This window comes from Heterodontus francisci, chromosome 49 (assembly GCF_036365525.1).
Source record: "Heterodontus francisci isolate sHetFra1 chromosome 49, sHetFra1.hap1, whole genome shotgun sequence".
NCBI classification, from domain to species: domain Eukaryota; kingdom Metazoa; phylum Chordata; class Chondrichthyes; order Heterodontiformes; family Heterodontidae; genus Heterodontus; species Heterodontus francisci.
Genome location: NC_090419.1, coordinates 9,273,635 through 9,287,592, shown reverse-complemented (window position 1 = coordinate 9,287,592; position 13,958 = coordinate 9,273,635). Strand labels below are relative to the sequence as shown.

The window sequence follows — 13,958 nt, the reverse complement described above, 5'->3', positions numbered from 1 at the left end:
CATCAGGAGATATTAGGGACAGGCGACCAAAAGCTCGGTCTAAGAGGTCGGAGTTAAGGAGCATCTAAAAGGAGGAGAGAGAGAGGTGGAGAGGTTTAGGGAGGGAATTCCAGAGCTTAGGGCCCCCAGGCAGCTGAAGGCACGGCCGCCAATGGTGGAGCGATGGGAATCGGGGGATGGTCAAGAGGCCGGAATTGGAGGAGGGCAGAGATCTCGGAGGGTTGTAGGGGCTGGAGGAGGTTACAGAGATAGGGAAGGTTGTAGGGGCTGGAGGAGGTTACAGAGATAGGGAGGGTTGTAGGGGCTGGAGGAGGTTACAGAGATAGGGAGGATTGTAGGGGCTGTAGGAGGATACAGAGATAGGGAGGGTTGTAGGGTCTGGAGGAGGTTATAGAGATAGGGAGGGTTGTCAGGTCTGGAGGGGTTTATGGAGATAGGTAGGGTTGTAGGGGTTGGAGGAGGTTACAAAGATAGGGAGGGTTGTAGGGGCTGAAGGAGGTTATAGAGATAGGGAGGGTTGTAGGGGCTGGAGGAGGTTACAGAGATAGGGAGGGTTATAGTGTCTGGAGGAGGTTACAGAGATAGGGAGGGTAGTAGGGTCTGGAGGAGGTTACAGAGATAGGGAGGGTTGTCAGGGCTGGAGGAGGTTACAGAGATAGGGAGGGTTGTAGGGGCTGGAGGAGGTTACAGAGATAGGGAGGATTGTAGGGGCTGGAGAAGGCTACAGATATTAGGAGGGTTGTAGGGTCTGGAGGGGTTTATGGAGATAGGTAGTGTTGTAGAGGCTGGAGGAGGTTTCAGTGATAGAGAGGGTTGTAGGGGTTGGAGGAGGTTACAGAGATAGGGAGGGTTGTAGGGTCTGGAGGAGGTTATAGAGATAGGGAGGGTTGTCAGGTTTGGAGGGGTTTATGGAGATCGGTAGGGTTGTCGGGGTTGGAGGAGGTTACAAAGATAGGGAGGGTTGTAGCGGCTGGAGGAGGTTACAGAGATAGGGAGGGTTGTAGGGGCTGGAGGAGGTTACAGAGATAGGGAGGGTTGTAGTGTCTGGAGGAGGTTACAGAGATAGGGAGGGTAGTAGGGTCTGGAGGAGGTTACAGAGATAGGGAGGGTTGTAGGGTCTGGAGGAGGTTTCAGTGATAGGGAGGGTTGTCGGTGCTGGAGGAGGTTACAGAGATAAGGAAGGTTGTAGGGTCTGGAGGAGGTTACAGAGATAAGGAAGGTTGTAGGGTCTGGAGGAGGTTACAGAGATAGGGAGGGTTGTAGGGGCTGGAGGAGGTTACAGAGATAGGGAGGGGGGGTGAGGGGCTGGAGGGGTTTACAGAGATAGGGAGGGTTGTAGGGTCTGGAGGAGGTTGCAGAGATAGGTAGGGTTGTAGGGTCTGGAGGAGGTTTCAGTGATAGGGAGGCGGGTGAGGGGCCATGGAGGGATTTGAAAATGAGGATAAACATTATAAAATGGAGGCGTTGCCGGACTGGGAGCCAGTGTAGGTCAGCGAGCACAAGGTGGGGTGATGGGTGAACGGGACTTGGTGCGAGTTAGGGCACGAGGGCAGCAATGTCCGATGAGGTGAAGTTTATGGATGGTGGGTGTTGGCAGGCTGGTCAGGAGAGCATCGGGTCTGGAGCGGCCAAAGGCCGGGGTGAGTGGTTCGCGGACCCTCTCCGCAGGCCAGCACCCTTTCAAGGAGCAACGAGGCGTCAGGCAATAAAGCCGGTGGGGCTCGCTGAGTTAACACGGGCGCTGCGATGGGCCGATGCTCGGCGCGCGCGGCGAGGGTCGGGGCTGAAGGCTCGTGTGTGTGTCCGTCGCAGGGGCCGCGAGACGGAGAGGTTCCGCGTGGCGGTGAACGTGGCAGCCCGGGGCCGCCTGGACGTGGCGCTGACCTACGAGGAGCTGCTGCAGCGGCGGCTGGGCCGGTACGAGCTGGCGGTCAGCCTGAGGCCCAGGCAGGTGGTGCGGAACCTGACGGTCGAGGTGGTCATCTCGGAGCGGACCGGCATCGAGTACGTCAAGGTGCTGCCTCTCAGGACCAGCAAACTGCTGAACAACAAACTGAAAGGTGAGGAGGAAAGATCGTGCGCAATGGTGGGGTGGAGTGGGGGGGAAAGGGGATGAAGGGTTTGACCTTTGACCTCGCCCAGGCCTCAGGCCTCCTGCACGCTTGCCCTTGCAGGCCGCATTGACAGAGCGTGAGGCTCAGCTGGGCCTGGGGTTATGTTCAACGTGGGCTCCGACCGGCATCCAACCCAAAATGGCGGCCGGGTGTCTCTGTTGACGGCATTGTGCGGGCGGTTTCCCTATTGGAGGGGCTGGGGGGTGGTTCGATCGCCTGAAACAGCGGGTGGGAGGGGGTGGACCGTCTCTCTGTAGTGGGGGGGGGGGGGGGGACGAGATCGGGGCACCTTATGAGAGCTGACCCTGAACGAACGCTCTCCCGTCTCCCTCCGGCTTCCCGCAGGAACTCAGGATGTCCTGGACTCCGCCACCGTCGAGCGAACTCTGACCTGTGCCCGGGTCAGGTTCACCCCGAGCCCGGAGCAGCAGGCCCAGTACTCCGACCAAGGCATTTCGGGAGACTTCGTGGTTCAGTATGACGTCCACATGTCCGATCTAATTGGGGACGTGCAGGTGAGTGGAGAGGGGAGCGGGGGGAGGGGATCGAGGGAGGGGAGGGTGCGGGGGGCGAAGGGGAGGGAGGGCTGGGGAGCTACACCTTACTTTGGGAACTGGTGAAGACTTCTCACAATTCTAATTGTGAATGGGCTGGAACCACAGGAAGAGGAGGAGGCCATTCCGCCCATCGAGCCTGTCACACAGGAACAGGAGGAGGCCCATTCAGCCCCTCTCAAGCCTGTCACACAGGAACAGGAGGAGGCCCATTGAGCCCCTCCTCGAGCCTGTCACACAGGAACAGGAGGAGGCCCATTCAGCCCCTCTCGAGCCTGTCACACAGGAACAGGAGGAGGCCATTCCGCCCCTCTCGAGCCTGTCACACAGGAACAGGAGGAGACCAAGCCCCCACCAGAGGAAGTAGTTTCTCCCTATCGACCCGATCGAATCCTTTAATCATCCTAAACCTCTCGATTTAGATCACCCCCTTAATCTTCTACACTCGGGGGGGAATACAAGCCCAGTCTGTGCAACCCGTCCTCGCAGGTTAACCCTTTTAGCCCCGGGATTGTTCTGGTGAATCTGGACTGCACCCACTCCAAGGCTGATATATCGGCCCAAGGTGTCTCAGTGTGTGTGTGTGTGTGTTTTCCCTTCGTTCAGGATTGGACTCAGCTATGACAGCCCCCCATGGTCGATCAGCCTGGCCCACACTCTCTCCGTCCGGGCTCACTCATGGACTATGGACTGGCGTGAGAGGCGGTGGGGTTTCAGGCAGACAGGGAGGTGAGGTGTTCAGAAATACTTCCCTCCTCATATACTGCTGAAATGAAAGAGCACATTGTGGCTGGGAGGATTATTTGCAGGAAATACTCCTCCTGCTGTGGCAGGTCTTTTGGCCAGGGGCCCAAGCTTTGAAGCTGGTATGAAATGGAGCCTGCCCTGTCTCCGCTACCTCGGGGCGAGTCTGCACTCCCAGCCTTGGCATCGTGCCAGCATCCTGTTTTCCGACACACTCCATCCCCGTTACACAATCGTCAGTACTAGCTGGAGGTCACGGCCCACTCGGTCCCCTCCCACGTGCAACAGTAAAGAGTCAGGAAAAAAAAACTTCAATCGGGTTTCAGACAAACAGCTCTTGGTTTTAAAATAAAATAAATAGAGCCTTGGCTAGACCCCATCTGAGTAACTGTGTACAGTTCTAGGCCCCGTTTAGGGAGGATATATCAGCCTCGGAAATGGTGCAGCACAGATTCACCAGTACTGACCCTCCGACAGTGCGGCACTCCCTCAGTACTGACCCTCCGACAGAGCGGCGCTCCCTCAGTACTGACCCTCCGACAGTGCGGCGCTCCCTCAGTACTGACCCTCCGACAGTGCGGCGCTCCCTCAGTACTGACCCTCCGACAGAGCGGCACTCCCTCAGTACTGACCCTCCGACAGTGCGGCGCTCCCTCAGTACTGACCCTCCGACAGTGCGGCGCTCCCTCAGTACTGACCCTCCGACAGAGCGGCACTCCCTCAGTACTGACCCTCCGACAGTGCGGCGCTCCCTCAGTACTGACCCTCCGACAGAGCGGCACTCCCTCGGTACTGACCCTCCGACAGTGCGGAGCTCCCTCGGTGCTGACCCTCCGACAGTGCGGAGCTCCCTCGGTGCTGACCCTCCGACAGTGCGGCGCTCCCATAGTACTGACCCTCCGACAGTGCGGAGCTCCCTCGGTGCTGACCCTCCGACAGTGCGGCGCTCCCTCAGCACTGACCCTCCGACAGTGCGGAGCTCCCTCAGTACTGACCCTCCGACAGTGCGGCGCTCCCTCAGTACTGACCCTTCGACAGTGCGGAGCTCCCTCGGTGCTGACCCTCCGACAGTGCGGCGCTCCCTCGGTACTGACCCTCCGACAGTGCGACGCTCCCTCAGTACTGACCCTCCGACAGTGCGGCGCTCCCTCAGTACTGACCCTCCGACAGTGCGGCGCTCCCTCAGTACTGACCCTCCGACAGTGCGGCGCTCCCTCAGTACTGACCCTCCGACAGTGCGGCGCTCCCTCAGTACTGACCCTCCGACAGTGCGGCGCTCCCTCAGTACTGACCCTCCGACAGTGCGGCGCTCCCTCAGTACTGACCCTCCGACAGTGCGGCGCTCCCTCAGTACTGACCCTCCGACAGTGCGGCGCTCCCTCTGCAACTGCGGGAGGGTTGGGCCTGGATTATGGGGCTCGGGTTTCTGGATTGGGGGCTCAAGGTCACGGCTTTGTGACCCCTAAACAAGAGAGTGAGACCCACGTAATCACTGATGACTCACCATGTAGATAATCATTATTTAACCGGTCAATATAGAAACATGGAAAATAGGAGGTGGAGTAGGCCATTCGGCCCTTTCGCCCTGCTCGACCATTCCAAAAGAGCATAAATGTCTAATTCTGTACTGTTTCCTATATATCAAAGAGCTAATGAACGTCCCTCTCTCCTTCTCTCCTCAGAGCTTCAATGGCTACTTTGTTCATTACTTTGCTCCAAGAAGTTTGCCTGTTGTTGCCAAGAATGTCATCTTTGTCATTGACGTTAGCTCATCCATGATTGGGACAAAGATCAGACAAGTACACCTCGAGAGAGATTTCTGCCAAATCATTTAAACAAAAGCAGCATTTATATATATATATATATACATAGCCCCTTTAACATTGTAAATAATCCCGAGGCCCTTCACAGGAGCGTTCTCATACAAAATTCAACCCCGAGCCACATCAGGAGATATTAGGGACGGGCGACCAAAAGCTCGGTCAAAGAGGTCGGTTTTTAAGCAGCGTCTTAAAGGAGGAGAGAGAGAGGCGGTGAGGTTCAGGGAGGGAATTCCAGAGCTTAGGGCCCCAGGCAGCTGAAGGCACGGCCACCAATGGTGGAGCGATGGGAATCGGGGGATGGTCAAGAGGCCGGAATTGGAGGAGCGGAGAGATAGGGAGGGTTGTAGGGGCTGGAGGAGGTTACAGAGATAGGGAGGGTTGTTCGGGGCTGGAGGAGGTTACAGAGATAGGGAGGGTTGTAGGGGCTGGAGGAGGTTACTGAGATGGGGAGGGTTATGGGGGCTGGAGGAGGTTACAGAGATGGGGAGCGTTGTAGGGGCTGGAGAAGGTTACTGAGATGGGGAGGGTTATGGGGGCTGGAGGAGGTTACAGAGATGGGGAGGGTTGTAGGGGCTGGAGGAGGTTACAGAGATAGGGAGGGTTGTAGGGGCTGGAGGAGGTTACAGAGATAGGGAGGGTTGTAGGGGCTGGAGGAGGTTACAGAGATAGGGAGGGTTGTAGGGGCTGGAGAAGGTTACAGAGATCGGGATGGTTGTAGGGACTGGAGGAGGTTACAGAGATAAGGAGGGTTGTAGGGGCTGGAGGAGGTTACAGAGATAGGGAGGGGGGTCAGGTCCATGGAGGGATTTGAACACGAGGATGAGAATTTTAAAATTGAGGTATTGTTTGATTGGGAGACAGTGTAGGTCAGTGAGTGGGTGACGGGTGAACGGGACTCGGTGCGAGTTAGGACACGGGGGCAGCAGAGTTTTGGATGACCTCGAGTTTACAGAGAGTCGAATGTGGGAGACCAGCCGGGAGTGTGTTGGAATAGTCAGGTCTGGAGGTGACGAAGGCAGGGATGAGGGTTTCAGCAGCCGATGAGCTGAGGCAGGGGCGGAGATGGGCGATGTTACAGAGGTGGAACTAGGCAGAGTTAGTGATGGGGCGGATACGCGGTCGGAAGCTCATCTCGGGGTCAAATATAACCGAGAGATTGGGAACGGTCTGGTTCAGCCTCACACAGTTGTCAGGGAGAGGGATGGTGTCGGGGGCGAGGGAACGGAGTTTGGAGCTGGGACCGAAAACAATGGTTTCAGTCTTCCCGATATTTAACTGGAGGGAATTTCCCCTCATTCAGTACTGGATGTCGGAGAAGCAGTCTGATAGTTTAGAGAGAGTGGAGGTGTCGAGAGAGGTGGTGGTGAGTTAGAGCTGGGTGTCATCAGCTCCCTCAGTACTGACCCTCCGACAGTGCGGCGCTCCCTCGGTACTGACCCTCCGACAGTGCGGCGCTCCCTCAGTACTGACCCTCCGACAGTGCGGCGCTCCCTCAGTACTGACCCTCCGACAGTGCGGTGCTCCCTCAGTACTGACCCTCCGACAGTGCGGAGCTCCCTCAGTACTGATCCTCCGACAGTGCGGCGCTCCCTCAGTACTGACCCTCCAACAGTGCGGCGCTCCCTCAGTACTGACCCTGCGACAGCGCGGTGCTCCCTTGGTACTGACCCTCCGACAGTGCGGAGCTCCCTCAGTACTGACCTTCCGACAGTGCGGCGCTCCCTCAGTACTGACCCTCCAGCAGTGCGGCGCTCCCTCAGTACTGACCCCCTGACAGTGCGGCGCTCCCTCAATACTGACCCTCCGACAGTGCGGCGCTCCCTCAGTACTGACCCTCCGACAGTGCGGCGCTCCCTCAGTACTGACCCTCCGACAGTGCGGTGCTCCCTCAATACTGACCCTGCGACAGCGCAGCACTCCCTCAGTACTGACCCTCCGGCAGTGCGGCGCTCCCTCGGTACTGACACTGCGACAGCGCGGTGCTCCTTCAGTACTGACCCTCCGACAGCGCGGTGCTCCCTCAATACTGACCCTGCGACAGCGCAGCACTCCCTCAGTACTGACCCTCCGGCAGTGCGGCGCTCCCTCGGTACTGACCCTGCGACAACGCGGCGCTCCCTCGGTACTGACCCTCCGACAGTGCAGCGCTCCCTCAGTACTGACCCTCTCGACAGCGCGGCGCTCCCTCAGTACTGACCCTCCGACAGTGCGGCGCTCCCTCAGTACTGACCCTCCGACAGTGCGGTGCTCCCTCAGTACTGACCCTCCGACAGTGCGGAGCTCCCTCAGTACTGATCCTCCGACAGTGCGGCGCTCCCTCAGTACTGACCCTCCAACAGTGCGGCGCTCCCTCAGTACTGACCCTGCGACAGCGCGGTGCTCCCTTGGTACTGACCCTCCGACAGTGCGGAGCTCCCTCAGTACTGACCTTCCGACAGTGCGGCGCTCCCTCAGTACTGACCCTCCAGCAGTGCGGCGCTCCCTCAGTACTGACCCCCTGACAGTGCGGCGCTCCCTCAATACTGACCCTCCGACAGTGCGGCGCTCCCTCAGTACTGACCCTCCGACAGTGCGGCGCTCCCTCAGTACTGACCCTCCGACAGTGCGGTGCTCCCTCAATACTGACCCTGCGACAGCGCAGCACTCCCTCAGTACTGACCCTCCGGCAGTGCGGCGCTCCCTCGGTACTGACACTGCGACAGCGCGGTGCTCCTTCAGTACTGACCCTCCGACAGCGCGGTGCTCCCTCAATACTGACCCTGCGACAGCGCAGCACTCCCTCAGTACTGACCCTCCGGCAGTGCGGCGCTCCCTCGGTACTGACCCTGCGACAACGCGGCGCTCCCTCGGTACTGACCCTCCGACAGTGCAGCGCTCCCTCAGTACTGACCCTCTCGACAGCGCGGCGCTCCCTCAGTACTGACCCACCGACAGTGCGGCGCTCCCTCAGTACTGACCCACCGACAGTGCGACGCTCCCTCAGTACTGACCCTCCGACAGCGCGGTACTCCCTCAGTACTGACCCTCTCGACAGTGCGGCGCTCCCTCGGTACTGACCCTCCTACAGTGCAGCGCTCCCTCAGTACTGACCCTCTCGACAGTGCGGCGCTCCCTCGGTACTGACCCTCCTACAGTGCGGCGCTCCCTCAGTACTGACCCTCCGACAGCGCGGTACTCCCTCAGTACTGACCCTCCGACAGTGCGGAGCTCCCTCAGTACTGACCCTCCTGCAGTGCGGCGCTCCCTCAGTACTGGCACCCGGGGGAATTTCGGGCCTGGATTATGAGGCTCGAGTCTCTGGAGTGGGGGCTCGAACCCCACAACCTTCAGACTCAGAGCGAGAGTGAGACCCGACTGATCCACAGCAGTCAAGGCCTGGGTCCTCCGGTCCCATGAGTTTGGAGGGTCGTTGGGTGTCGAGTTGTTTGCCAATTGCCGTGGGACGTGGAGGAAGGCACAGGATGGGACATCAGGCTAAAGGGCGGAAGGGAGTTTCTCCATCGTACAAATTCCAAATAAAATTGCTTTGCAGACAAAGGAGGCGATGAACACCATCCTGAGCGATCTCCGAAGTGGTGACTACTTCAATATCATCACCTTCTCAGACGTCGTTGAGGTTTGGAAGCCCAAACATTCGATTCGAGCCTCCAAAGAGAACGTCCAGAATGCCCAGGAATACGTCAACAGAATGGTGGCCGATGGATGTAAGTGACTCCCCCATTGGCTTCACCCCCACCCCCCCCCACCCAAGGGCTCAGCTGCATGGCTGCTGACTCCTTATTAGGCAACAGGGCAGTGGGTGCCGACTCTAGGCAGTGAGTGTGAGCTGGCTGTTCGACCATGGGGTGCAGAGGATCACAGCCAAGGCGGATGCTGCCCGCACCCAATATCCACATGTGTCCATTTCAGAAGTCACTGCTGTAACAGAAAACCGGGCAGCAAATCTACGCACAGCAAGATCCCACAACCTAAGACTGATTCACGACCCGATCCGTGTTTTTTTTTTTAAACTCATGTTTGGTTGAGGGATAAATATCAACCGCGGGATATCGGGGATAACTCTCCCCCCCCCACTCCCCACCCCCCCCCCCCCCCACGCTCTTCTTCCGACAGTGGCTGTGGGATCTTTTACGTCCACCACAACCTGAAAGATGGCTCCTCCGACAGTGCGGCGCTCCCTCAGTACTGCACTGAAGTGTCAGGCATGTCACAGAAGGTCGTGGGGTTCGAGCCCCCACTCCAGAGACTCGAGCCCCGTAATCCAGACCCGACACTCCCCCCCCCCCCGCCCCCGTCTCAGTACTGAGAGAGCACCGCACTGTCGGAGGGTCAGTACTGAGGGAGCACCGCACTGTCGGAGGGTCAGTACTGAGGGAGCGCCGCACTGTCGGACGGTCAGTACTGAGGGAGCGGCGCACTGTCGGAGGGTCAGTACTGAGGGAGCGCCGCACTGTCGGAGTGTCAGTACTGAGGGAGCCCCGCACTGTCGGAGGGTCAGTACTGAGGGAGCGCCGCACTGTCGGAGTGTCAGTACTGAGGGAGCCCCGCACTGTCGGAGGGTCAGTACTGAGGGAGCGCCGCACTGTCGGAGGGTCAGTACTGAGGGAGCCCCGCACTGTCGGAGGGTCAGTACTGAGGGAGCGCCGCACTGTCGGACGGTCAGTACTGAGGGAGCGCCGCACTGTCGGAGTGTCAGTACTGAGGGAGCCCCGCACTGTCGGAGGGTCAGTACTGAGGGAGCGCCGCACTGTCGGAGTGTCAGTACTGAGGGAGCCCCGCACTGTCGGAGGGTCAGTACTGAGGGAGCGCCGCACTGTCGGAGGGTCAGTACTGAGGGAGCCCCGCACTGTCGGAGTGTCAGTACTGAGGGAGCCCCGCACTGTCGGAGGGTCAGTACTGAGGGAGCCCCGCACTGTCGGAGGGTCAGTACTGAGGGAGCTCCGCACTGTCGGAGGGTCAGTACTGAGGGAGTGCCGCACTGTCGGAGGGTCAGTACTGAGGGAGCCCCGCACTGTCGGAGGGTCAGTACTGAGGGAGCCCCGCACTGTCGGAGGGTCAGTACTGAGGGAGCGCCGCACTGTCGGACGGTCAGTACTGAGGGAGCGCCGCACTGTCGGAGAGTCAGTATTGAGGGAGCGCCGCACTGTCGGAGGGTCAGTATTGAGGGAGCGGCGCACTGTCGGAGTGTCAGTACTGAGGGAGTGCCTTAATGTGTGTGTCTTTCTCTCTATCTCCGTCTTTCTCTCTCTCTGTCTTTCCTTCCTGACTTTCTCCGCCACTCCATCTCGACTCTCCTTTGCCCTTTCTTTCCCCTCCCTCTCTCTCTCTTGTGGGATTGTCACTGACAGAGGCACCTTCCCCCCCTGCAGGGACGGACATCAACGCAGCTCTGCTGGCGGCGGCCAAGCTTTTCCACCAGGACGCGCCCTCGAAGCCTGGCGACGAGGCAGGAGGAGGGGCGAGCAAGGTGCCGCTGATCATATTCCTGACGGACGGGGAGCCGACCTCCGGGGTCCTCTCGCTCAGCGCCATCATCAGCAACGCCAGGGAGGCCATGCGGGGTAACCTGTCCCTTTTCTGCCTGGGATTCGGGGATGACGTGGACTTCTCACTGCTGCAGCGGCTTGCGCTGGACAACCGCGGTGTGGCCAGGCGCATCTACGAGGACGCAGACGCCAACCTGCAACTCAAGGGCTTCTACGACGAGGTGGCCAGCCCTCTCCTGTTTGACATCCAGCTGGACTATCTGGACAACCAGGTGGAGAATGTCACCAGGACCCTCTTTCCCACCTACTTCAACGGCTCCGAGCTGCTCGTGGCTGGGAGGCTGAGGGCCGGGACGGACGAGGCCCTCCGCGTCCGTTTGCAGGCCACAGGCTCGGCTGAGGTGGTTAACCTGGAGAACGAGATCCTGCTCAACGGGACGGGGCCCAGCTCCAGCTGCCCCCAAGCCGCAGGCGGTGTCAGCGGCTTTGTCCAGAGGCTCTGGGCCTACTACACCATCAAGGAGCTACTGCAGGCCCACCTGAAGATGGACGAGGAAGAAGGCCGCAGGCTTCTGAAGGAAAAGGCCACCGCCCTGTCGCTCAAGTACAACTTTGTGACCCCGCTGACCTCCTTGGTGGTCGTCAAGCCCGCCGAAGAAGGCGAGACAACTCCAGCCACCTCCGCCGCCCCCAAAGCCAGGAGGCCTCCCGACAAGGGGGCCGCCTCACCCGCCAGCCCGGTCCACCGAGCCAGCACGCCCGTCCCGCGGGCAGCTGGCCGGCCCTCGGCAGCACCGGGAACGAGCGCCGCCACGGGGCTGCCAGAAACGCCCGCGTCATTCGTCCACGAGACCTCCGTGACACATGGCCTTCAGAGCGGGCCTCGTGCAACCATGCTGCAGTCTGGCGGTGAGTCGCGTGTGCCAACCTGGTCCTGTCGTGTCTGGTTTTGATGGAGTAAATGAGGAGAAACTGTTCCCAGTGGCGGGAGGGTCGGTAACCAGAGGGATACAGATTGAAGATAATCGGGAAAAGAACCAGAGGGGGAGATGACGAGGATTTGTTTGACGCAGTGAATTGTTGTGATCTGGAACGCGCTGCCTGAAAGGGCAGTGGAAGCAGATTCAATAGTAACTTTCAAAAGGGGAATCGGAGGAATACTGGAAGGGGAATAATTTGCAGGGATATGGGGGAAAGAGCAGGGGTGCGAGGAGGGGGACGTGGGAATAATTGATTGATTAATCTGACCCGAAGCGTTCAAACATTCATGACTACTTTCTTCCCAACAGATGTACTTGTGCAAACAAAATCACAAGCTGACTATTTTGGTAAGTAGATGTGAGTGAACTGTACCACTGCTAGGTCAACAGCACACTGAACTGGAATCTCCGCTGTGTTTCTGTGGAGATGGACTCAACACAAGGCCACTGCTTGCCTGAAGGCAAGTGGTAAAGTCAGAGAATGTGCAATGATTTCACCTGATGTCCGTATTTAACCCGTACTGTACCTGTCCTGGGGAGTGTTTGATGGGGACAGTGTAGAGGGAGTTTTACTCTGTATCTAACCCCCGTACTGTACCTGTCCTGGGGAGTGTTTGATGGGGGACAGTGTAGAGGGAGCTTTACTCTGTATCTGACCCCATTTTTTTTAATCTGTGGAAAACCTTTTATTCAGTCCAATCACTTCTCAAACTTTTCAGCCTTGTCGCTCTCATTTTCCCCTCAATCCAAGGGGCATTCAGTCCGGCTCCCACCTGCTCACTCCCTCAATCCTCCTGCCTGCTCACCCCCTGGCTCTTCCTGCCCGTGCACCTCCCTCCGCTCCAGCGACTGGCCGCCCTCCTCGATCGGGAGACTCAGGACCGCGGCAGAGACCCGGTGTTTCTTCTTGCCCCAGACGAAATCGACGCGTTTCTTCTGGATCTTGGTGGCAAATGCAGGGGGTGGGTCAAAGTGGCCAACCGGTACCACAACATGGAGGCCACCAGTTGGTTTATGACCAACGCACGGCCCCTGTAGGAAAGCACTCGGAGCAGTCCTGTCCAGCGCCCCAGCCGAGCGGTGACTTTCGCCTCCAACTCCTGCCAGTTTGCCAGCTAGGCTTCGTCAGCGAGGCTAAGGTGGACTCCCAGATAGAGGAGGTGTGTGGTGCTCCACTCAAAAGGTGTCATCTCCTCCGGCAGGGAGTCCACCCGCCACTGACCCACCAGGAGTCTGGAACATTTCTCCCAATTGATCCTCGCGGAGGACGCGGCAGAAAAGGTCTGCTGGCAGTCGCGCATCCTCCGCAAGTCAACGGGATCTGTGATTGCGAGGAGCACGTCGTCGGCGTAAGCCGAGAGGACGACCCGCATGGCCGGCTCGCGCAGAGCCAATCCCGTCAACCTCCTGCGAAGCACGCATAGGAAGAGCTCCACGCAGATGGTATACAATTGGCCGGACATGGGGCATCCCTGACGCACTCCTCTCCCAAAGCGAAGGGGCGCCGTCAATGACCCGTTAACTTTGACTAGACACTCTGCGGCGGCATAGAAAAGTCGGACCCGGGCCACAAAATGCGGCCCGAGTCCGAAAGCGCACAGAGTCCCGAAAAGGTATTCGTGATCCACCCTGTCGAACGCCTTCTCCTGATCGAGGGAGAGAAAGACGACCGACTGACCAGTCCTCTGGGAAAGATGGATCAGGTCCCGGACCAGGTGGTTGTTGTCCTGGATGGACCGGCCCGGGACCGTGTAGGACTGGTCGGGGTGGATCATGTGAGCCAGCACGGAGCCCAGGTGGGTAGACATAGCCCGGGCAAAGATCTTGTAAACCGTGCTGAGGAGGGAGACCAGACGCCAGTTTTTAAGCAGGCGGAGATCGCCCCTCTTCGGCAGCAGGACGATGACCGCCCTGCGCCACGAGAGGGGCATCTCCCCGGTCGCCAGGCTTTCCCCCAGGACCCATGCGTAATCGTCCCCCAGGACGTCCCAGAATGCCCTGAGGAACTCCACGGTCAGCCTGTCCAGCCCCGGGGATTTGCCCCTTGAGAGCTGGTGGAGGGCGCCAGTCAGCTCTGCCAATGTGAGCGGAGCCTCCAATCCTTCGGCGCCCTCCGGGCTGACCTGCGGCAGGTCCTCCCACAAAACTCTGCATGCGTCCTCGCTGGACGGATCCGCAGAGAACAACGCACTGTAATAAGTACGGACCAGGAGGCCCATTCCCTCCGGATCCGTGATGGAGGATCCGTCGTCGGCCA

The 13,958-nt window shown here is 59.1% G+C and overlaps 1 protein-coding gene across 1 annotated transcript in view; it reads left to right on the top strand.

Moving 5' to 3' along the window:
• itih6 (inter-alpha-trypsin inhibitor heavy chain family member 6) overlaps positions 1-13,958 on the top strand; it is a 67,126-nt gene that overhangs the window by 34,483 nt on the left and 18,685 nt on the right. The window contains exons 9-14 of the mRNA XM_068024302.1: positions 1,813-2,060; positions 2,460-2,629; positions 5,095-5,211; positions 8,768-8,939; positions 10,605-11,630; positions 12,011-12,049. Of these exons, the coding sequence (XP_067880403.1) occupies positions 1,813-2,060; positions 2,460-2,629; positions 5,095-5,211; positions 8,768-8,939; positions 10,605-11,630; positions 12,011-12,049 (1,772 nt within the window). The remainder of the gene's footprint in view (positions 1-1,812; positions 2,061-2,459; positions 2,630-5,094; positions 5,212-8,767; positions 8,940-10,604; positions 11,631-12,010; positions 12,050-13,958) is intronic.